General features: G+C 43.4%; 2 protein-coding genes across 4 annotated transcripts in view; both read left to right on the forward strand.

The window, feature by feature from the left end:
- Positions 1–17,445, forward strand: part of ATP6V0A2 (ATPase H+ transporting V0 subunit a2) — a 41,940-nt gene extending 24,495 nt beyond the window's left edge. For both annotated transcript variants that reach the window (XM_081540423.1, XM_081540422.1), the window contains exons 10-20: positions 2,291–2,441; positions 2,840–2,976; positions 3,493–3,680; positions 3,784–3,874; positions 5,107–5,225; positions 5,908–6,118; positions 6,812–6,931; positions 8,721–8,840; positions 11,191–11,308; positions 13,362–13,533; positions 14,436–17,445. In XM_081540423.1, the coding sequence (XP_081396549.1) occupies positions 2,291–2,441; positions 2,840–2,976; positions 3,493–3,680; positions 3,784–3,874; positions 5,107–5,225; positions 5,908–6,118; positions 6,812–6,931; positions 8,721–8,840; positions 11,191–11,308; positions 13,362–13,533; positions 14,436–14,535 (1,527 nt within the window). In that variant the 3' untranslated portion in view covers positions 14,536–17,445. The remainder of the gene's footprint in view (positions 1–2,290; positions 2,442–2,839; positions 2,977–3,492; positions 3,681–3,783; positions 3,875–5,106; positions 5,226–5,907; positions 6,119–6,811; positions 6,932–8,720; positions 8,841–11,190; positions 11,309–13,361; positions 13,534–14,435) is intronic.
- Positions 17,446–18,169: 724 nt separating this feature from the next.
- The window catches only part of DNAH10 (dynein axonemal heavy chain 10), a 156,979-nt gene continuing 150,796 nt past the window's right edge, over positions 18,170–24,352 (forward strand). For both annotated transcript variants that reach the window (XM_081540402.1, XM_081540403.1), the window contains exons 1-2: positions 18,170–18,438; positions 23,343–23,429. In XM_081540402.1, the coding sequence (XP_081396528.1) occupies positions 18,225–18,438; positions 23,343–23,429 (301 nt within the window). In that variant the 5' untranslated portion in view covers positions 18,170–18,224. The remainder of the gene's footprint in view (positions 18,439–23,342; positions 23,430–24,352) is intronic.

The raw sequence follows: 24,352 nt of genomic DNA on the forward strand, positions 1-24,352 counted from the left end.
ACACCATGTCAACGCTTTTGAACTGAAACTGCAGAGTCAATCACTGGAAGCTCTATGCACATGCATTCTTTTTTTCTTAATTGAAATTTAGTTGCTTTACAGTGTTTTCCTGTATACGGCAAAGTGATCTGCACAGGCTTTTTAAAACAAACTTTTCATTTTATATTGGAATATAACCGATTAACAGTGTTGTGATAGTTTCAGGTGGACAGGAAAGGGACTCAGCCATACCTATACAGGTGTCCATTCTCCCCCAAACCCTCATCCTAGCCAGGCTGGCACATAACATTGAGCAGAGTTCCCTGTGCTGTGCAGTGGGTCCTTGTTGGTGATCCATTTAAATATAGCAGTTGCAGTGGCATTTTTAATTTGCTCATTTGAGTAAGGAGTTCAGTGACATGTTTTAAAAGTCAAAAAAATACTAAAAAATATTAAGGAACCAGTGAAGGGACTTCCTCTTACTCAAAGCCTCAGTTTTGTTCAGTTCCCCTGCTCAAAGACAACCCTTGTTTTAGTTTTATTATGTCTTTGAATTTCTTAATCATAGATAAGCAGATAGGAATACATAAAATGGGAGAATTCCCTTCCTTCACAATAGATTGTGTGCTATTTATACTTTCTTTTATTTTGAGAAAACTTCCCTGTTTTTATAGCTATTTAATATCCTGCCAGAATGGATGTTACATGGTTTATGGAACTAGTCCCTGATCATTTAGGTGGTTTCCAACTTTACAAATACCACCAGCACAGAGACTAACACTTGACCTTTGACAGTTCATACTGTACAGATTTGCCTCTGGGTAAATTCCCAGGGTGGAATTGATGGATCAGTTTTGCCAGATACTTGCCAGATGAATGCAACCAATTGTTGCATTTCCCTTATTCTGAGTTAGGGTGAATATCTTCCTTTCATTTAAAAAAAATTTTTTTTAATTTATTGTATTTTTGGCTGTACTGGGTCTTTGTTGCCGCTCTCAGCCTTTCCCTGGTTGCGGCGAGTGGGGGCTGCTCTCTAACTGTGGTCTGCGGGTTTCTCACTGCGGTGGCCTCTCTAGTTGCAGAGCATGGGCTTACTTGCCCCTCGGCATGTGGTATCTTCCCAGAGCAGGGATCAAACCCAGGTCCCCTGCATTGGCAGTTGGATTTTTAACCACTGGACCACCAGGGAAGTCCTGAATATCTTTTGTATGTTTAAGAGCCTTTGAATTTTCACTTTCTGGTGAGCTCTCTGTTCACATGCTTTGCCCATTTTTCACTTGGGGGTTGGTCCTTTTCTTACTAATTTCCTTAGCTCGTTGTGATACAAGAACAAATATTCTCCCCCATTCTGTCACTTGTCTTAATGGTGTTTCTGTTTGTTTGCTTTGGTCGTGCGGAAGTTTTTGGTTAAATATACTTCCATTTATTCAACTTGGTTGAACCCATTAATCTCAGTTTCTATGGTCTCTGAACTTTGAATAATAGGTTATTCTCACTTTAGGACTATGGGCTCTGTCTCCCATGTTCCTGTGTGAGTTTTTTTTTTAATTGGGGTATAGGTAGTTTACAATGTTGTGCTAGCTTCTGCTATACAAGAGTTTTTTCTGTATCAAACCTTAGTTCTTTACTGAAAATAACAGGGTTACATACTTTAATAGACAAACATGTTTTCTTATGAGCTTTTGGTTAATCACCTTGTTTCTTTACATAATTCTGTGATGGTACAAAAACATCAAAATAATGATGGCATAAAAATAGTTATTTTGGAGTATGGGGCATCTATTGTATTTATTTAAAGATCTAGATGATTCTTGTTTATTGAGGTAGCATCAGTTTTGAGAGACATGACTGATACGCTAGTGCATATGTGTGTATATAAGTAGCCCCAGGGTCGCCAATATAAAACTGGAATTTAGTGGTTTATCTCCTAAAAATGTTCGAGAAAAATTTAGAGACAGCTACAATATTACCTAATAAAACTGAAATATAGGAAAGAATAAACCAGAATGTCCATATGGCAACATTTTGGTTTATTTTTGTTACACTCATCACTGACCACTTCCCGCCACTCATCCTTGCTAGAGTAAGGCTTCTGTAAGACCACAACCCCCAGGCGCCCCCCCCCGCCCCCCCCCCAGGAGCCTTCCTCAGTTCCCCCTGTCACTCCTGCTATACTTGAACCTCTTGGCTGGGGGTGATTAGTACTTCCCCACGTGGCCCTGCACAGGGCCTTGCCATAGCAGGCCATCAAGGTTTGTTGAAAGAGCTCTTGGGTGGTAATTTTTTCTTTTTCTTTTTTTTCATGTGAAAGAGAGAGAGAGGTGGTACGATCCCCTCATTCATGAACACAATCCCAACAAAAGAAACTCCCCCAACTCTGATCCGCACCAACAAATTCACTGAGGGGTTTCAGAACATCGTGGATGCCTACGGGGTCGGGAGCTACCAAGAAGTGAACCCAGGTTAGAAGCTTGAATTTGCCAGTCTTTGTATTTTATACATTCTATATATCACTGCTGCTTTTTTTCCCCTATAAGAATGTAATAGATATTTGGAAAAATAGGCTCACCAGTAACTGTTTTGTTATTTAGTATAAGCCGTTTGTTTTATTTTTGAATGTACCTGGCGGCATGTGGAATCATACTTCCCCCACCCGGGGATTAAACCCATGCTGCTGCTTTGGAAGCATGCAGTCTTAATCACTGGACCACCAGGGAAGTCCCTAAAGTGTTCTTTTTAACCTGTCAATTCTCTCCTGAGAATTTGGGAGAAAGTCAAGATCATTATATGTGGTCGAGTTTGCATTAACTAGAAATTTCTACCTCTGCTGCCAATCAGAAATCTCTTGCTTTTCCTTCAGCTCTCTTCACCATCATCACTTTCCCCTTTTTATTTGCTGTGATGTTTGGAGACTTTGGACATGGCTTTGTGATGTTCTTATTTGCCCTCCTGTTGGTGTTAAATGAAAATCATCCCAGACTGAATCAGTCACAAGAGGTAAAAACATAAACCTTCCAGCTCATTATTTCCAGTGAGGTAGCATTAGTAATGATTACCTTCTGTTTGACTAGAAAAAGAGACATTTAAAAATGTTTCATTTTTGGTGATAACCGTAACCCACCTGACTGAGACCTAGGTTGGGTGGGTCTTCATTCTTGTGTGACGGGAAGTTCTGTGCCATGAACTTGATTTATATATATATATATATTTTTTTTTTTTCTAAGTGTTTATTTATTTGGCTGTGCTGTGTCTTGGTTGCAGCATGCGGGATCTTTAGTTGTAGCGTGCAAACTCTTAATTGCAGTGTGGGGAATCTAGTTCCCTGACCAGGGATCAAACCCTGGTTCCCTGCATTGGGAGTGCAAAGTCTTAGCCACTGGACTGCCAGGGAAGTCCCCATGGGCTTGATTGTGAGCAGCCCGGAGAGGAGTTAAGAATGTGCCCAGACTAACTCGATCACTTCGGCTCCTGTTCCCTGTGGTCCTGTCGCTCACCACACTTCGCTCCCCACAGATCATGCGGATGTTCTTCAATGGTCGCTATATCCTCCTGCTGATGGGGCTGTTCTCAGTGTACACGGGCCTCATCTACAACGACTGCTTTTCCAAGTCAGTCAACCTCTTCGGCTCCAGGTGGAACGTGTCTGCCATGTACAGCTCCAGTCACAGCCCAGAGGAGCAGAGGAAGATGGTGCTTTGGAAGTGAGTGTCTGTCCGGCTGCCAGATGGTGTCTAAGGTGGAGGGCGTTGCTCCGAGGCTCCCTCCCCCATCACAGGAGGCCCTCACCCTTCTTCTGTGTTACAGTGACAGCATCGTCAGGCACCACAGCGTGTTGCAGTTGGATCCCAGTGTTCCCGGAGTGTTCCGAGGTCCTTACCCTTTTGGCATTGATCCCGTGAGTATACTCCTCCCCTTAATATCTCGAGTTTCTCGATAGTACCGCCTAATTTTTCAAAGAAAAATGTTTTTAGTTTTGACCACTCTGTGTGGCTTGTTCCCTTAGAAATTAGGGTCAGGGCCTTAGTTCCCTGACCAAGGATGCAGCACTTGCCCTTAGCAGTAGGACCTCAGTAGGATCCTAACCATTGGACCCCCAGGAATTCCCAGGATCACCTAGTTTTAACTGTCACAGAAGTTTCACAGACTGTTCAGCACGGTTCAGGTGGTTTTACCCGAGGGGTTGGTTCTCGGGGGTTTCTGCCTGGACAACAGAGGCTCACCATGTATTCGAGTCAGGCAGGTGTGCAGATGAAGCCGACAGTCCGTTTGAGAAGCCAGGATCAGTGCCTGAATACAAGTCCACAGAGAACTGGGGTTACAGTCTGTCCTGCTCCCTGACCCGCTTTATTCTAGTGAAAAGTGCCATGAAACATGTGCTACTTCTTCCATTTCTTCTTTGTGCACATTAATTGTTTTTTTATCTTTTGTTTTAGAAAGAAGTAGTGTGGAATTTTAGAATGGGAAAGGCAGTTTAAGCCTATCATTGTGCTTATTGAGGTGGTTGTTTGAAAGGGGAAAAGTGTGGGGAGAAGGATAGAGAGGCCGTGGCTCTGGGGCCGGGGCTGTCCCCACCTACCCGCCCCGCCATGGAGCTCGGCAGGCGGCTGCTTGTGAGGCCCAGGCAGCGTCTCTATGGACTCAGGGGTCTTCTTGAGGAATCTCAGCCTTCAAAGAAGAGCTTAGAAACTACCTTAAAGGACTTCCCTAGGGGTCCAGTGTCTCAGACTCCGCCGTCCTGATGCAGGGGACCTCGGTTCAATCCCTGATCAGGGAACTAGATCTCACATGCCACAACTAAGAGTTCACATGCCGAAAGTAAAACTGGGTACAGCCAAATAAATAAAGCTGCCTCAAAATTGGTTTGGAGGGAGGTGATACAGTAATGAAAAAAGCTCACTGACAGAAGTCTATCATCCCCTAATCTGAGCTCTCCAAGGTAAGCTCTCTCCTAATTGTTTATTCTTGTCTCTAAACATAATTTATATAATTGAATATTGTTGCCTCAAGTCTTAATATGATGGGAAACTTCAAAAAGCTTGACCACGGTTTCCTTAAGGAATAGCACTTTTATCCTAAGGCAGATGAAGGAGGTCAAAGATTTCTTTTTTGGTTCTGTTTTGTCTTTAGATTTGGAACTTGGCCACCAATCGTCTCACTTTTCTGAACTCGTTCAAAATGAAGATGTCTGTGATTTTAGGGATTGCTCACATGACTTTTGGAGTCATTCTGGGAATATTTAACCACTTGTAAGTACAGATTTTTTTTTAAACCAATATTTATAAGCCAAGTTTTTGGTATTGTATTTCTTAAACTTTGCTTGATGATAGATTGCCTAGATCTTAAAGGCAGCCAGTATGGGGGTATGTTGTATTCATATGATCCTGTTTTGATGATCAGTTTTTTGGCAGCTTCTTTGATTCAACAAATATTTGTTGAGCACATATAACGTGCCTGGCACTGTTCTAGGCTCTAGGAGTTGAACAGAGAAGTCAGAAAAAAGTTTTCACCCTCGTGGAGTTTACGTTCAAGTGAGGGAGACATGCCACATGTTCATTCACATTTATTTCCAGAGGTGATTTTTGTCGTATTCTTTTTTATTTTATAAATCAGAAAACTTTTGGTTTGTTTCTTATAGCTGGTATATTAGGAGTAAGAGATGATGTCTTTTTTTTTCTAATTGAATCTAATAGGGAAATACTAGTTTTCTCTCCTGTCCTCACATCTTTTCTTTGTGGTTATATCTGAATCATAACACAGATGATGTGATTCTGAGATAGACTTTGTCACGGAGAATTTAAGATAAATTTACTTTTTACTTTTTATCTTAGTCCATCTGCGTGCTGTTGCTAAGACTCGGTGCAGCCAAATAAATAAATATTAAAAGAAAACATTTGTTCATGGGTTAATCAATTCTGTTTTTGGCCCTAGGCATTTCAGGAAGAAGTTCAATATTTATCTGGTTTCCATCCCAGAACTGCTCTTCATGCTCTGCATCTTTGGATACCTTATATTTATGATCATCTATAAGTGGTTGGTTTATTCAGCCGAAACCTCCAGAACTGCTCCTAGCATTCTGATTGAATTTATTAGCATGTTTTTATTCCTGGCTAGTGATGCAAGTGGTCTTTACCCAGGGCAGGTAAACAATCTTTTTTTTTTTTTTTTCCCTATTCTTAGGAACTCAAGGGAAGTCCTCATGAGAGCCTTTTTGTTTCAATCAGTAGAATGATTAAAGGTGCTTTTCTCTCTGTTATCACAGTGGGGTGTCATTCTGCCGTGAGTGCTGTCTCCGGGGCTCTGGTCAGACCATAATCCAAACTTGCTGCTACTCCTTAGCTGTCAGAAGTGGAGGGGAAAGAATGTGTTACTTGAGGGTTCCCGAGTACTGTTCATTCATCTATCTTTCCAGTTTTTTTCTTTTTAAATAATTTTATTTATTTATTTATATTTAAATAATACCACTGAGCCACCTGGGGAAGCCCCTCCAGTTTCTTTAAAATCAACCTCTGACTAAGCCAGGCTCTCAGAAAACTGGCGCTTGGACCATGGCACATGGTCCTCTCCAGGAATGACTTTTCTATATAGATGCACATTTGTGTGATGCCACCCATATCAGCAATAAGTTTAAGAAACAAAAGGTGGATCTGACTGCCATGATGGATCTGGCATGGTGGATCTGACTTACCCTCTGACAAATGTAATTTAGCTTGCGTTTACTTTATGTTCCTTGCCAGTAGACATTCTACTTGACTGTCACTAGTCTCAGTGTACCAGTGACACTGTTGGTATGTCTTTGCGTTCCAACTGGCCTCCTCCCCGTCTGCACCAACAGGAGCACATCCAGAGGCTGCTGCTGGCTGTCACAGTGCTGTCGGTCCCTGTGCTCTTCCTGGGAAAACCATTCTTTCTGCTGTGGCTGCACAAGGGCTGCAACTGTTTCGGGGTCGGCAGGGTAAGTGTGAGTTCGGATGCACATTTGTTGATGTGAGCAAAGTCTGTTTTTAGCTGTGAAAAGTTTTGTAAGGAAAACACCTTCTGCGAATTCCCTGGTGGTCCAGTGGCTAAGACTCCATGCTTCCTCTGCGGCAGGCATCGGTTCAATCCCCAGTCGGGGAACTAAGGGCCCACTTGCTGTGCAGTACAGCCGAAGAAATAAATAAATAGATTTAGAAAAAAGGAAAACACCTTCCATAGGATGCAGGCTCCGATTTAAAAGCTAAAGCTTCCCTCACTGAGCACTCTGGTGTTGGCTGTTCTGCAGAGGTGTGGTGCCAGGAACCTGCACATCTGAGCGTGGGAAACTGGTCCCCCTTTAATGAACCCCAAACCTAGCAGGAGGTTGAACTGAAATCTGTCAGTGATGCTGGTCATAACTGAAGTGCTTTTGTTCCTTGTTCTTGCCTCTTCATTTTTTAAGGTGCTTTTTAAATTTAATAGTAACATAATTAAAGGAAAGGTGGGAAATACAGAAAATAGTGCCTTGAAGTTTTCCTATCCAGTTATAAACAGTGTTAACCATTTGTCGAGTTTCTTTTCAGACTGTTTTCTTGTTTGTCTAGTTTCTCTTTTTATTTCATTTTTTTAAATAATGTGGGGCTGGTGTGGGGGAAATATTGTGGTAAAATATACGTGACGTAAATTTTCTGTCTTAACTGGTTTTAGGTGCACAGTTCAGTGTACACCTGAAGTACACACTGGCATTAAGTATTTCACACTGTGCATCCAACCTCCCACCCGTCTCCAGAACTCTTTCATCTTCTTAAATTGAGACTTCATATCCATTAACACTAGCTCCCCATTTCCTCTTCCCTGTCCTTGGCAGCTACCCTTCTACTTTATTTGTGTATGAATTTGACTGCTTTAGGTATCTCATTACAAGTGGAATCAGGTAATATTATCCTTTTATGACTGACTTATTTTATTTAGCATAGTTTCCTCAAGATTCATCCATGTTGTAACCTGTGTCTGAATTTCCTTCCTGGGAATTCCCTGGCCGTCCAGCAATTGGGACTCTGTGCGCTCACTGCTGAGGACTTGCCTGAGTTTAATCCCTGGTCAAGGAACTAAGATCCCACAAGCTGTGTGGTGCCCCCCACCAAAAAAAGGAAGGAAAAGAATTTCCTTCCTTTTTTTTTTTCCCCCACTTTTTGACTGCACTCCATAGTATGTGGGATCTTTGTTCCCTGACTAGGGATTGAACCTGTACCCCTTGCACTGGAGTCTTAACCACTGGACCACCACGGAGGTCCCTTCCTTCTTTTTTAAGGCTGAATAATATTCCATTGTGTGGATAGACTACGTTTTGCTTCTCAGTTCATCCATGAATGGGCACTTGGGTTGTTTTCACCTTTTTAGCTGCTGTGAACAATGCTGCTCTGAACGTGGGTATATAAATATCTATTGGAGTCCTTGGCTTTCAGTTCTTTTGGGTATATACTAGAAATGATTGTTCTTTGTTTAATGTTTTGGGGAACCATTAAACTGTTCCACAGTGGCTACACCATTTTGTGTTCCCATCAGCAATGCACAAGAGTTCCTCCACACCCTAATCAACAGTTACTTATTCTCTGTTTTTTGAACAAGAGCCATCCTAGTGGGTATAATATGCTCATTTTCTTTTAAAGGGCTTTTTATTCCTAAAGAGCTGAATCTTGAACAGAATCGAAGAGGTTCTGACTTTGATGTTGTCACAACCTTGTGATTTTAAAGGCACTGACTCTGTTTTCTTGGGTTGTTTTTAGAGTGGCTACACACTTGTAAGAAAAGATAGCGAGGAAGAAGTTTCTTTGCTGGGAGGCCAAGACATAGAAGAGGGGAACAACCAAATGGAAGATGGATGTAGAGAAGTGACGTGTGAAGAGGTAACCTTTTCAGTTACTGTTGTTGATGTGAGGAGCCAGACTTGCACAGAGATGATCGTCACAATGACGGTGAAGAGAATTACCTTTTTTTTTTAAATTAATTTTTACTGGAGTCCAGTTGACTTATCATCTGTATTAGTTTCAGGTGTACAGCAAAGTGAATCAGTTATACATACACATATCAATTAAGTTCAGTCACTCAGTTGTGTCTGATTCTTTGTGACCTCATGGACTGCAGCATGCCAGGCTTCCCTGTCTATCACCAACTCCCAGAGCTTGCTCAAACTTTGTCCATCACGTCTGTGATGCCATCCAACCATCTCATCCTCTGTTGTCCCCTTCTCCTCCTGCCTTCAATCTTTCCTAGCATCAGTGTCTTTTCCAATGAGTCAGCTCTTCGCATCACGTGGCCAAAATATTGGAGCTTCAGCTTCAGCATCAGTCCTTCCAATGAATATTCAGAGCTGATTTCCTTTAGGATGGACTGGTTGGATCTCCTTGCAGTCCAAGGACTCTCAAGAGTCTTCTCCAACACCATAGTTCAAAAGCGTCCATTCTTTGGATGCTCTGCTTTCTTTATATAGATCCATTTAGATTCTTTTCCCATATAGGTCATCACAGAGTATTGAGTAGAGTTCCCTGTGGTATACAGGAGGTCCTTATTAGTTATCTGTTTTGTATATAGTAGTGTGTATATGTCAATCCCAATATCCCAGTTTATCCCTTCCCCCACTTCCCCTTGGTAACCATTAGTTTGTTTTCTGTATCTGTGACTCTGTTTCTGTTCGTTGATTGTAATCATCTTAAACATCAAAACCCAAAACAAAACAGCTGTTCCTCAAAGCTTTCCAAATACTATTCTCTTCATAGAATTGTCATCATAACATAAGGATTTGGGGTTAACATTTTGTGGTGCTCAGTCTTACAATGGGATTTATAGTGTTAACATCACAAGTTGTGATATTAAATGATTTAAGGTGCTGTGAACATTGCTTTCAGAAGATTCTCATCTCCATGAGAACTTCTCCATAGTTGTAAGAAAGCCAGTTCACACTGGCTTCAGGGGGAATCTGCTGGCCCAGGTCAGGACAGGGGTAGTGGGCATCAGGATGGTGGGCTTTGGATTCCAATCCCAGCAGGTCTAACTTGGGTTTTTTTCACAAGTTTGCTTCACATTCTGAAGCCAGTTGGCCCCACGATGTTGGAACTGTGGCTATAGTGAGCACTGGGCTCACTGGGCTCTTTCAGTCAGAGAAAAGCACTCTTACCTGCTTGTTACCGTGAGGAAGAATCCCAAGGAAGTGCTGTGATCGGCTTGGCTGGCGTCACTCGCCATCCCCAGACCAGTGACTCCTGTAGTTGTCTGCACCGGCTGCCATAACCACACACTCGGGGGCTTCAACTGAAGAAGTTTATTTCTCACGGTTCTGGAGGCGAGATGTCCCTGGTCAAGGTTTGGCAGGGTCAGTTTCTCCTGGGGCCTCTCTTTGTGGCTGTGTCTCTTCTTATAAAGACATCAAAAAGCCTCAGTTACCTTCTTAAAGGCCCCATCTCTAAATACACTTGTTGGGGATTAGGGCTTCAATGTACGACTTTTGGAGGGGACACATTTTATCTAATAGTAACTGTGGCTAAGGATCCAGGGTGAGATGGGAGAAGCAGCATTTCCTCCCAAGGAAGGGAAGCACAGTCCTGGCGGACAGAACCAGCATGTCTGCTGCGCTCATCTACTTTATTTTCTTGGAAGCTTTTTTGGCTGTTCAATGAGAACTAAAAAAGATTTCTTACAGTCAGCCTTTTGTAATTATTATGTAATTTAGTGCTTTAATTTGAGACAATTAATAATTAACTTCCTAAGGTCATAAAAAAGCAAAAAGCAGATCTGGAAGAATGTGAGAGGTATCTTGCCCAGTGTTCTACAGGTTTTTCACTGTTAGGGACTCTTTTTATAATTTCTCATTCTCAGTATTCAAATGCTCTTATCTATTAAACACACACATGCATTCACAATCTTCTAATCTTGTGGTTGGTGGATGTCTGGTTTTTCATTATACGTTTTATAATTACTAAGAGTAGCTCAAGAACCTCATTGGGCTGTCTGAGGGTTGTGGCATCAGAGGCCCGGTCCAGCGCCCTCAGCTTACCTGTGGGGCCACATCCTGGGGACAGGGGAGTGGGAGCTCCGTAGATCGAAAGCTGGGTAGTGGCGGAGCTGTGAGCAGAACTCAGGTCTCGTGACTCCCTGTCCCTCATGCTCCAGCACGTGCTCGGCAGCATTCTAGAAACCAGTCCTGTCACTGTCATGCATGTCATGTACAGAATCTAACCCAGGTTGTGTCATCTCTTGTAGTTTGAGTTTGGAGAAATATTAATGACCCAAGTAATTCATTCCATCGAGTACTGTCTGGGATGCATCTCCAACACTGCTTCATACCTGAGGCTCTGGGCACTCAGTTTAGCTCACGCACGTAAGTTTCTGCTTCGACCTGCAGTTCCCAAACTCTGGGCAAAGACACCCCGCAGCACCTCAGTTAACTCATGGGGGCACTGTGGGACACTAAAAAATTTTGATGGAAAGGGCACTGTCTACGATACTGTGTGAATGGGGACTGTTAGGTTGTTTGGACTTGACTACTTACTGCCCTGGTCTCCTGTGTATTTCTTTTGACTTCAGGGTGCTGTGAAAAAAATCACTGGGACACGAGTTGTTTTGAGGACCGAGAAGGCTTAGGAACCTCTGGCATAAGCGTTTTACTCCCTCTGCTCTGACCATTATTGTTTTTGTTTTTACTGTTATTTTAATTCAACCCTGCCTCACCAAGTGTGACGGTCTAGTAATGTCAAGCAAGTCCTGAAACAATGCTCATGAATAGTTTTGATTACAGACAGTCCTCCTTTTGCATGCTCTGGTGATGCATGGATTTCAGTTACCTCTACTTACTTAAGTATCACTAGTTGCCCAAAAACACAGTTGAAATTTCAGTTTCTACAATAAAATCTGAGTATATGGGTACAAAGCACAGGCTTCACTGCTGGCCTTTTAGCCTACAACTCTTAAGTAAATAATACACATGCACATCCTGACCAGAGACCAGCGAAATCACTTTTTCAGAGCCTGCTGTGATTGGTCCCTGTGTTTTTTCATTTCCTTATGCATTTATAAATAAGAATAAGAGAGTGTTTTCATGTTTTGATAATTTTGAAAGGTCCCAGAACAATTGTCATTTTCCCCATTGGTCCCTGAACCTGCTGCTCAGCTCGTGCTCAGACAGCAAAGCGCATGGTGGTGTGGCCTCCTTGTGGGCCAGTGGTAAACTTACCTGGCATTTAAAAATGGATCACTGAACTGAGGGAATTGGCCAACAAAGATGAAAAAATGCACCAGAGAAACAAACAGGGATATGTTGGAAGTGAAATGCAAATGGAATGTAACAGGAGTTCAGGAGAAAGAACTGATGTGGAGGTGGTGACACTGCTGCTGCTCGAGAGTGAAATTTGCAGCCAGAGGAACTTAGTAACGTACGGAAGATACCGGTGTCCCAGAAGTGATGCCGCAGAAACTCCAGGAGGTATTTCAGGACTTGGAAGGCGCAAAGCACACTGTAGAAGCCGATCCAAACTTGGAAAAGAGCAGGACAGCATGCTGAGTGCAGGACAGCATGCTGAGTATTAGGGAGGATGCTTGCTCTGTTTCCAGGCCCTGGCTCTCCCAGGTCATATGAGAAGAAGGCTGTTCAAATCACCCTTGATAAGTTCTTCTTACCAAAACCCCCCAACAATTTAATACTCAATGTTTCTAACATTTAAAAGATAGATTCGCTCTTTTTTTTCATTTCCTTATGCATTTATAACCAAGAATAAGAGAGTGTTTTAATGTTTCAACAGTAATTTTGAAAGGTCCCAGAACAACTGTCATTTTCTCCATTGACCATTAAGGATGCTTTTTGCTGGTCACCGTTCTGCCCCTGCTCCATTGTGCAAAGACTATCTGTACTTGTGAAAATCACCAAGTGATAGAGGTGTTCTTTTGCTGGTTGCTACACTGATATTTTTATAAGCATAACCACAAGTCGAGACTTTTCTGGTTGGAGGGGACGCTGTGGTCCACCATCTTCTATTACAGAGGAGGAGACTAAAGCCTAGTGAGGTTCGGTGCTGGTGCTGGATCACCTACCTGATCAGTTAGTGGCCGAGTCAGGACTGATGCCCAGCTTCCCACTGCCTGACCCAGGGCTGCACTGGGACTGAACCAGCCAGACCCCCATCTGGGTCAGGATCTCTCCTTGGCAGGCAGGCAGACCTCTGATTTCTCTGGAATGTCAAGTCATTCTCCACATTTGAGATGATCAAGTTGCTCACATAATTTTTACGTGAGGAGCAGATTATATCTTTTACGGGTGTTTATTTATTTTAGGGATAACAATTCAAAATTTCTTAGAAGGAAACCCAGTCTAGCTAGCTAATGGGAGTGACTCACTGAAGGTCAACAGAGGTTAACTCTGCAAAATGCTTCCCACACAGAGTTGTCTGAGGTCCTGTGGGCCATGCTGATGCATGTCGGCCTCCGGGTAGACACGACCTATGGGGTCTTGGTGCTGCTCCCGGTGATCGCTCTCTTTGCAGTGTTGACAATTTTCATCCTTTTGATCATGGAAGGGCTTTCTGCATTTCTTCACGCCATCCGCCTCCACTGGTGAGTTTGGAATTGAGCTTCGGAACTGTTATTCAAAACAATTTAACACCCACCTCCGCAATGTATATACACATAGAATGTTTCCAATAATATTTATGTGTACGTACATTATTTAGGCTAGTTCTTTCCTTCCCAGTATTGAGATCTGTATTCTGATCCCCTGAGTTAAAATTCTATTTTGTTTCTGAGCTGTTGTCCCTGACATGTAAAAAACAAGTTTATGCTTGATGAATAATTATGTGTATTTAATATTGTCAACTCACTTTGGGTCTGACAGGTTACTTTATCTCATTGTAAACCATATTTCTTAATGTTTTACAATATATGTCAGATTACTTGTCTGTGTGTCCAGTTACGAGGAGAGAGAGCTTCCTGATTCTCCTGTGAATGTCCATAGAGTGGGCAGTAACATGCTGCTGCTAAGTCACTTCAGTCGTGTCCGACTCTGTGCGACCCCATAGACGGCAGCCCACCAGGCTCCGCCATCCCTGGGATTCTCCAGGCAAGAACACTGGAGTGGGTTGCCATTTCCTTCTCCAGTGCATGAAAGGGAAAAGTAAAAGTGAAGTTGCTCAGTCGTGTCCGACTCTTAGTGACCCCATGGACTGTAGCCTACCAGGCTCCTCCGTCCATGGGATTTTCCTGGCAAGAGTACTGGAGTGGGGTGCCATTGCCTTCTCCGGGAGGTAACATGAGGTGTCAGCATTTCCTTCATGAGAAACCCAACAAAGGGTCAGTGTGTGTGAGTATTTTATCTCAGTAAAAGTACTTGTGCCAAGAGCATATATGGAATGAAGCACGTTTGGAAGTACAGGAACTTTTTTTTAACTTAGTAAATGTTGTTTTAAGAAATGTAGGAAATGTTATTCAGAATCTTTCATTAATACTTTTTTTTTTTTTAGGGTAGAATTTCAGAACAAATTCTACGTTGGTGCAGGCACCAAATTTGTTCCTTTCTCATTCAGATTACTTTCTTCGAAGTTCAGTGATGACCTGGCGTGATCATATTGTCATATCCAACAAGCTTTCAGATTTATGGAGAATTATCATGTTGTAGAATTCTTTATGTTAAATTGATGATAGGAAAAATTCCATCTTCATTAATTGCCTTATGAGATAGCCAAATCTGTAAGATATACCTCTCCCTCATATGTTAAGTATTTTGTAAACTTTCTCAATTTCAGATATATAAATTTCTTTCAGTTTTTATGATGAGCAAATGTAAGTTCATGCAAAAGTTATGTTATGGTTGTTTTTAAAAATACAGGCGTGAAAGAGAAGCCAGTTTTGAATGGCGAATTGAAAATAGTCTTAGATATTTGATTCCTTTTCATTTTATTAAAAAAAAAAAGCCAGCGTTATTCTGTCACCTGAAGTTGTCAGATAATATTTTCCAACAGCTGAAGCTAAGTACTTTAAAAAAAAATTAATGACGGATAATCAAAAGATTCACATTTATTATATTTTGCTTAATTAAAAGTATGCAAACTTTTTTATTGTATGCTATCTAGAATTACAAGTAGAATTGTTTCTACAGTTTTGTCTTGTTTTAATAATTGGAGAAAATGGGATAAAATAACATGCAACAAAATGGTTATCCCACTTGTATATTTTTTTAAAGACTTTTATCCTGTTATCTTTACATAAAACCAATTATGATAATTGTATATTTGAGAAGATAAACTGTGTACTGAGCCTTAAAATCCAGTGTGACTTTAGAAGACATAATATGGATATGATTTGAATTTAGTTGGCTGATGTTCCTGAACCAAAAAGGGTTTATACTAAGTGAAGAAGGAAAGGTAAAAAGTAGTATTTTGTGTATTTTTGTAATAAAATATAAATTAAGATATTTTGCCATGAAGAGGTTGCACCTGTCCTTGAGAACAGTATAATTATAATGTTCCACTTTCAGACTAATTCTAAATAAATGTCTGATAAAGGCACTTAGAGTTAAACTTTTAAAAACTACTAAGATCAGTTGAAAACCAATTCTTACTAAGCCATTAATGTATAATCTTCAGTTTAAATTCATCTTTTCACTTGACATTTGCGTCAGTCCAGTTGAACATTTTGATCTGTCCTGTATTATAAGTTATGTTCATTTTTCATATTTTACTGTAATGGGTTTTAGATATTTAATTTCAAAAGGGAACCTGCAGTGCTTTCCCTTTCTTAACATTTTGAGTTAAGTCACATGAAGAGACCTGCTTGTCTCCTTCACCCTGGCTGGTAGGAGAGAGTCTGGGACTCTCATTACAAGCTAAGATCAGGTGGCCCTGAATTTAAGTGTATCTTTTCAGGTGATTTCAAGGCCTGTTTGCTGAGGGGCATGAACTGAACATCATGACATAACTGTGACTGTAACATTAAACCTTTTTAATTGTAGTCAAGATTCCATGCTACTCCTCCATGAGATGTTGTCCCTCATTTTAAAGTATCAAACAAAGTGATGCTGATGAAACTTAAAAATGATTTCTGCTCTCAATGTTAAGTTTCCCCAGAAAGATATAAGGTTGGACACTTCTATTGGGTGAATACAAAATGTGGTTAATACCTTGCAGGCTTTCACAGGTTCTTATTTTTATTATTTTACTCCAAGGGTTTGTTGTAATAAGATAACTAATTCATTTTTAGGAAACCAACAATTTCAGGGCACTGTTAACTGACTAGTAAACAGAAAACCTACAGGATCTGCCAGAATTCTTTTCCACCCCCACTGGCAGTTGTCAGGGGGACCACTTTACCTTTATCAGGGCATAGAACAGAGAGTGAAGAGTCACTTTTCAGTTGAAACCTGTGTAGTAGTTCTGTAGGAAGTAATGGTATTATTAAATACAAATATTTAGTTCTAATTTTTGTGAAAGAACTCTGAAGAATTAGAGTTTGATGATATCTTGTAGGCTTCAGGGTAAATTTTCTTTCTTTATAAAGTTACTGGTTCTAATGTTGTGTTACCAGAGCCGTTGCTCTGTTTTGTTTGCAAGTGATTTGGTAGAAGTATTATGTATACGGTTGTTAAGATGTAACTTTGTTCCCTTGATAGCAAACTTCCAGAGGAAAAACAGTCAATTGTCTGGATGATGCCAAGTATCTGTTTATTTTGCTAACTCGAAATGTCACTACTGCCACATTCTCCACTTTCCATTCAGCTGTTCATTCTAAAATAAAAATCCAAGGGATTTCTTCAGTAAAATAGAGGTTGATTTTTCCCTGCAAGGATGAAGAGGGTCCTTGTAGTGGTATGATTGTGCTGAATCAAGGAGTGCAGAGAGGGTTTGTTGGAGGTCATGCTGAGCCTTGGATTGGCCATTGATCATGGCTAGGACTTTGAAGGGACTCACCTTTCACTGAATGCACCTCTGTCCTCATTTATGGAATGAGTATTTTATAACACTCTGATCTCAGTTTTCATTCTGCAGTAGTTTAATAAGGCATAGATTGTGTGTAGCATTAGGTAACTTTTATGTTTATGAATTAAAAATTCAGACACTTTAGGGCTTGATTCATTTTGGAAAAGAGAACAACATCAACTGTTCCTCAGCCTGCATTTACAAACAACCGTATTAAATTTAAAGCCAGGTTTGTTTGCATGCCATCTGGTGTATCTTCAGCAAGAAATCTTAGTTCAAGATGATGAAAATAAGACAGTCCGGAGTAATAATTTTCCAGCACCCAGGCTGAACTTTGGTTTAGAATTTTAATACTTAGAACATTCCACTTGTTCCTTGATGGGAAAATCCAGTAAGAAGGCTAGATTCAGCCTAATTCTGAATCTAGGGCCTCAATTCTGTGAGAGGAAAGGACTGAACAAGTTAAAAGATCCACAAATGCATGAAAGGACAAATTTGCATCTTCCTATCAGTATTCAACTTCCCTTTACTAATGAAAAATAAATATATCTATTTTTGAGACTGCGGGTGTTTTGCTTTATTATGCTTTGGCTTGGCTATAAGGCCAAAGCACTGGAAGCTTCTTTGATCCTGTAGCCAGTTTCCCTTCTTGGGGCTCCCCACTTCCTGACCCTGGTACACCAGAAGGAACTTGACCCTTATTGGAAATCTTCGCTATGTATTTGCTCTTCTGACGCCCTTTGATCCAGAGCGACCGAGGGCTCAGACTGAAGTCCTTTTGCCTCCCGTCCAATTTTTCCTCTACCACCTCCGAGATGCCGAGGCCTTGTCTGTCACCTGTCTTGCCCGTTTTCTTGTCGACAGTGCGGGCGGGACGCTCCCAGACAGGCTGGCGGTGGAAACGTAGGAGGCCTTGCGCATTCAGCACCTACAAGGCTCCTAGAGCACTTCCAGGCCTGCAGACCCTGGCGGCTGAGATTGGCCCTGGTCGAAGTCTTTCACTCCCCTTGCATGCGGCCGCCCTGCGCACCTCAGTCCTCCTGGAAGGAAGGGGGCGCCAATCCGGGAGAAGAGCACCGACCACCCTCCGCGCGCAGGCTGGGGCGCCCCGGCCCTTCCCCAGGGGCTCCGCGCCACCTTCCCGAGTCTCGGCTCGCGCCTCTGTGAGCTCTGGGCCGCGGTGCTGGCGCGCGCTGGGACTGCGGAGCCCGGGGCTGTGCGCCCCCGCGCCAGCGGCGGCCGTTGCCGGGGCGCAGGTTGCTAGGGGCGCCGTTGCCACGGACGCCCGCCGGGCGCTCAGCTCGCTGAGCGCTGAGCCGTGGTCGATCTTGCCGCGCCATGGACGACCTGAGAGTGCTGTGGATGCGCGACCGCGTGTACACCGCCTTCGGCATCACAGACCCTCAGCTCTTCGAGGAGCTGCTGAACCGCAACGACGGCCAGGCAGAGGAAATCATCCTGCACTTCCTCAACCAGACCAGCGACGAGGAGGGCGCCTCGACTCTCTTCTTCTACCGCAAGGTGGTGCCCGAGGAGGTGGAGGTGGAGATCGGTGAGCCCCTCGGCCGCCTTCCCGCCGCGCCCCCTTCGGCCCTGTTCGTTCCCACTTCACTCCGGCGAGGAAGACAGATCCCCGCCCACCCGCCGCTCTTGGCCTCCCGGGCAGTCCGCAAATGCTTGTTGCCGCCCACCCTGTCCAGGCACAGTCCAGGCACTAGGTGAACCGGACAAGCCCACTTAGAAAGTCAGACTTTGAATAAGTAATCACAGCAAACACTTATCGCTGAGTACTAGGTACAGTTCCTAACGCATATGTGTGCGTGCAATGTCGCTTCAGTCGTTCCCAGACTCTTTGCGACCCCATGAACTGTATCGCGCCAGGCTCCTCTGTCCATGGGATTCTCCAGGCAAGAATACCGGAGTGGGTTGCCCTGCCCTCCTCCAGGAGATCTTCCCGAACCAGAGATTGCCCCTGCGTCTCTTGTGTCTCCTGCATTGGCAGGAGCGTTCTTTACCGCTAGTGCCACCTGGGAAGCCCCCAAACGCGTAAATCAACTATTAACCCTACGAAGTGAATGTATTTAGTTCAGTTCAGTCTCTCAGTCGTGTCCGACTCTTTGCAACCCCATGGACTGCAGAACGCCAGGCCTCCCTGTGCATCACCAACTCCCAGAGTTTACTCAAGCTCATGTCCAGTGGTGTATTATTATCCCATTTTACAGATGGGCAAGCCATGGCACATAGAAGGTCAACGAACTCATCCCCACAGGTCACATAATAAAGACTCAGAAAAATATAAGTCACTGTCCAATGTGGCCCAGGGGCTGAGAGGGACATGCCACGCTCACTCGGCCAGATGATTACAGGATCCACCCTGGTGGAGAAGAGCACCCCTTCCTTTCTTCCTAGGCTCCCACCTGCCCAGCACTTGTAAAGTAACATCAAAACAAGGCATAAAAACAAGGTGTTAAAACATTACAGCAGATGTAAATGTTTATGTTGAACAATTGAGCATTTCAAAGAAAGATAGTAACAGTGACTGATGCCCAGAACTCTCCATGGAAGTGGCTGTTCCAGCCCAGGGACATGGAGAGGGCCTAGGGGTGGGGACAGGGGGAGACAAGACAGAGGGCGAGGGACGCTTAGAGAGGTGCTTGTTGGGGAAGGAGACTGAGAAACACGCAGATTCTCTCCCAGCAGGAGTATCGGCATCAGTGCAGTTGTCATGGACTGGGTTTGTGTGATGTGTCTCATTAACCAAGGGCTTCCCTGGTGGCTCAGTGGTAAAGAAGCTGTCTGCAAAGCGGGAGCCTCGAGAGACGCAGGTTTGATCCCTGGGTTGGGAAGATCCTCTGGAGAAGGAAATGGCCACCCACTCCGGTATTCTTGCCTGGAGAATCACAAGAACAGAGGAGCCTGGTGGGCTACCGTCCATGGAATCAAAAAGAGTTGGACACGACTGAAGCGACTTAATAGCACACACGTCTCATTAACATCGATGTCAGCCTTCTGGCTAGTGTCGCATCTTCAAGAGACTTTCTGGATCTCCTACAGGGCCTTCCACTGGGTGGGAAGGCAGAGCCACACAGAACTTTTTATTTTCTTAAAAGGTTGTAGTCACATTCATATATTTTAAGTATACCCTCTTCACACAAAATAACACACATACTCACTGTAGAAAAGTCCAAGCCCACACATAAACAACAATAACGAATTGTAAATGACACCCAGAGAGATGACTCTCATAACATTTGGAATCTTCCTTATTATCTGCCTCCTTCCTTGGCAGACCTTTGGATCTGGATGTTTCATTATAATAGGACCTCGAATTTAGACTTTTTCATTATCACCAAGTGAAATTATGGATACAAAGATAAATTAACAGGATTGACTATTTCACATGTGCCACAAAGTTCAGTAACTTTGATTTTGTGTAGTTAAAAAAATATATATATATATAAAAGCATAAATTTTAAGTATACTATATATATCCTTAAAAAATATGTATATATATATCCCAAGACCCTAAGAAATGGGTGTGACTTATGCAACTTGGACTTCTTGTGACCTCTGAGGGCTTCTGTTCATAGTTCGGTGGCTGTCTGTTGTGCTGTATATACTCACATATGTTTAGCCCATTGCCTCCTGGCAGGATGTCCCTCTTCTATGCAGGAGCCGATTTTAGACTCACTTCAGAGGGCCCCACTGCTTAATTCCTCCAAAGGGTGCTCAGAAATCTCCCAAGAGCTATGTCTGTTTCTGGTCTGTCTTTACAACCCCTCCCCCTTGCCCAGCATTCTTCCCCTCCTTTTCTGGGTCTTCTCATTGTCATTATATGTTGAGAATGCAAATATATTCCCTGCTGAGGATGCTGTTCCTGGAAACTCAAAGTTACTGCTCCTGGAGACACCAGGATGGTATTGGATGTTGGGTCCTGGGCAGAGGTGGGGAGAGGAGAGCTCTCCCCAGCTCAGGTCTCACACTGTCACTCCCCTTCTGCTCATTAAGCCTGCAGGCTCACAAAGACCCTTGGACAGTTTTATTGGATCCTTTATGGCAGTGGTCCTCAACCCCTGAGCCTGTTAGGGACCAGGCTATACAGCAGGAGGTGAGAAGCTGGTAGCGAGTGAATCTTCATCTGTATTTACAGCCGTTCCCCATCACTCACACGACTGCCTGAACTCTGCCCTTTGTCAGATCAGTGACTGTATAATAAATGTAACTTGCTTGAATCATCCCATAACCAGCCCCCTCACCACATGGGGAGAAAAATTGTCTTCTATGAAACCAGTCCCTTGTGCCAAAAAGGTTAGGGACCACTGCTTTATGGAGTCAAAACTTCTCTCTGCTCTTAGTTAAAAATTCTTTGGATGGAGACAAATAGATCGTGGTTGTGAGAAAAGAGGGGTGTCTAGACCAGCAGCATCTAGTTCAAGATGCTGTTCTAATAGCTAAACATGTGTTGTTTCTTGAAATAACAAAATGGAATCATACTGTCCAGATCACTTAATAACTTGCTTGCATTTTTACATCGTAATTTTTAGAAATTGCAGAGTTATGCAGTAATCTAAAAGTTGCACAGTATTAAGTAATGAATATTTCCAGCAAGTATAACTGGAAGATATCCTCTTAAAAATTCACATAACGTAGAACTTAGAAACATAGAAAGTAAAAGATAATCCCTCACTTGCCCCCAGGCCCTGCTCCCATTCCTATGTTGTTGCTGTTTAGTTTCTTAGTCGCGTCTGACTCTTTGCGACCCTATGGACTGTAGCCTGCCAGGCTCCTCTGTTCATGGGATTTCCTAGGCAAGAATACTGGAGTGGGTTGCCATCTCTTCTCCGGGGGGATCTCCCAACCCAGGGATCAGACCCACATCTCCTGCTTGGCAGGTGGATTCTTTACCACTGAGCCATCTGGGAAGTGCATCCCATTCCTATAGGTAACTATTATTGGTAGTTTGCTGTACATCCTGCCAGATCTTTTCTGAAATCAATTTATCTATATTCAACATCATTATCATCTTTATCTTTATATATAATGGTATGTATATAATGATAAGGCTTCCTTGGTAGCTCAGCTGGTAAAGAATCCACCTGCCATACAGGAGACCCCAGTTAGATTCCTGGGTCGTGAAGATCCGCTGGAGAAGGGATAGCCTACCCATTCCAGTCTTCTTGGGCTTCCCTAGTGGCTCAGCTGGTAAAGAATCTGCCTGCAATTCAGGAGACCTGGGTTCGATCCCTGGGTTGGGAAGATCTCCTGGAGAAATGATAACATATATTGTATAGAGAGAGCTCCTATAATCATAAATAAGGTCATACTATATATAGTATTTTGTGACTTGTCCTCCCTCAAAGATACCTTGGAGAATTTTTCATGTCCATACCTATAGATCTATGTAACTTTAGAGTTGTACCATATTTTATTTACTCATCCCCTAATGAATGGAGATTTATCATGCCACAGTATTTTATTTTACACACAATGACACAATGTGTCCTTTTGTACAATTTGTACACTTTCTTTATTTTATGGGAGAGACTTATAAAAGTGGAACTGGAGGTGTGGTGGGTGTGTGAATTTGTGGTTTGAATGAGTCCTGCCACACTGGTCTCCAGAAGGGCCCTGCCAGTCCACACCCGGCAGTGGTGATGGGGTGCCTGTTTGCCAACATCCTTGCCAACACTGAATATTATCATGAAAATTTTAACCAGTCCCCTAGATGAAAGGGGATTGGATGCACATTCTAATGTCCTCATTCTATGTACATTTTGTGATAATTAGTGGGGTTGAGCCTCTTTTTGGGTGCATGTTGGGCACTTATATTTCTTCTGGGCTGCTTGTAACCGTGTGATCATCCCGTGTAACCTTCCTCTCCTGGAGAATTTGCACAAATCTTCCTTTTGTGTCCCTTAAGGTTGTCTCCAGTAATTGGGATATTTCTGTGGGACTATGTGTTGGTTTGCAAACCACCCCCCATACACAGAGGGCAAGGAGAGACCAGAGAAAGATGCAGCCTCTCTGATCAGTAGGTGGCGGTCTTGGGTGTGGCTGGATGAGTTTACTGCCCGCTCACCAGCATGTAAGAGTTTATAGAGAGGCCTTCCCGGGATTCAGGCACCCACAGCACCTTGAAGTTCCCACCACAGCTGATCTATCCAGGTGCATCCTTGAAGTGGCTCCCAGGGTGGGCATCCCCAGGAAAGGGCAGGGGCGAACAGGTCCCGATTGCCTGAGGCCAGCACTCGGGTTGAGCAGTGGTCCCTCCTCCTGGTAACCTCCTTCAACAGACCATAATAGGGTATGGCCTTCAAGAGATTCTATGGCCTTCAACAGACTCTCCCGCGGCCACAGTCCAACCCTCAGCACCGAGGAGAGTGGTGATTCCCTGGGGCTGGCACAGTGAGACAATTGCGTTTTATTTTTCTTCTTTCGCTTTATGTGGCTGTAAAGATGATGACATTCCTGGCCTGTCTGAAGAGGAAGAAGAGGAAGAAGAGACTGAGTTTCAAAAAGTGGAGTCGATCGATAGAGGATCAGGTATGGAATTGGGGGTGAGGGAAACTGGGGGGTGTTCGCCCGTAGGGAGGGGTCCACTTGCTCAGACTAAAATGAGTCTCTGCTTTTTACTTATATGAAGCTGAGACTTAGTAAGAAGTTTTATACAAGGAGAAAATGCTGAGTGTTAATAGGTTCATTATTAGTTAGCCGGGGCTGCCATAACTAAGGGCCACAGACTGGATTGCTCACAACAACAGCACAGCCTCCTTTGCCAGTTCTGGGGGCTAAAAGTTCAAGATCAAGGTGTGGGCAGGACTGTGCTCCCTTGACACAGGAGGACCCAGCCCCAAGTGCTGGTAGACCCTAGATTGAAATCCTGCTCCAGACCATCATGTTGCCAGCAGAGCCAAACAACCGATTTCCTCCCCATTCTCCCGTAACTCACCTTCCCTTACAATAACAGAAGTTGTAGGTTAGTCGTGGCACTTTACCAAGATACTGAGTGTTTGAAAATCAGAGGGGAAGGACTTCCCTGGTTGTCCAGTGGCTAAGACTCTGAGCTTCCAATGCAGGGGGTCTGAGTTTGATCCCTGGTCGAGGAACTAGATCCCACATGCTGCAACTAAAGTGCCTGCATGATACTTTATGAAGATTAAGGATCCCGCATGCCGCAACTGAGGCCAAGTGCAGCCAAACAAATACATGCAAATAAATATTAAAAAAGAAAACAACTTGGGCTTCCCCGGTGGTCCAGTGTTTAAGAATCCGCCTTGCAATGTAGGGAACATGGGTTTGATCCCTGGCCCAGGAAGATTCCACATGCTGTGGAGCAGCTAAGCCCATGTGCCACGACTACTAAGCCCACATTCTAGAGTCTGTGCTCCTCAACAAGAGAAGCCACCCCAATGAGAAGCCTGCCCACAGAAGAGTAGCCTCTGCTCACTGCAACTAGAGAAAGTGGC

Source organism: Giraffa tippelskirchi, chromosome 11 (genome assembly GCF_054371585.1).
Source record: "Giraffa tippelskirchi isolate mGirTip1 chromosome 11, T2T-mGirTip1v1.2.pri, whole genome shotgun sequence".
NCBI classification, from domain to species: Eukaryota; Metazoa; Chordata; class Mammalia; order Artiodactyla; family Giraffidae; genus Giraffa; species Giraffa tippelskirchi.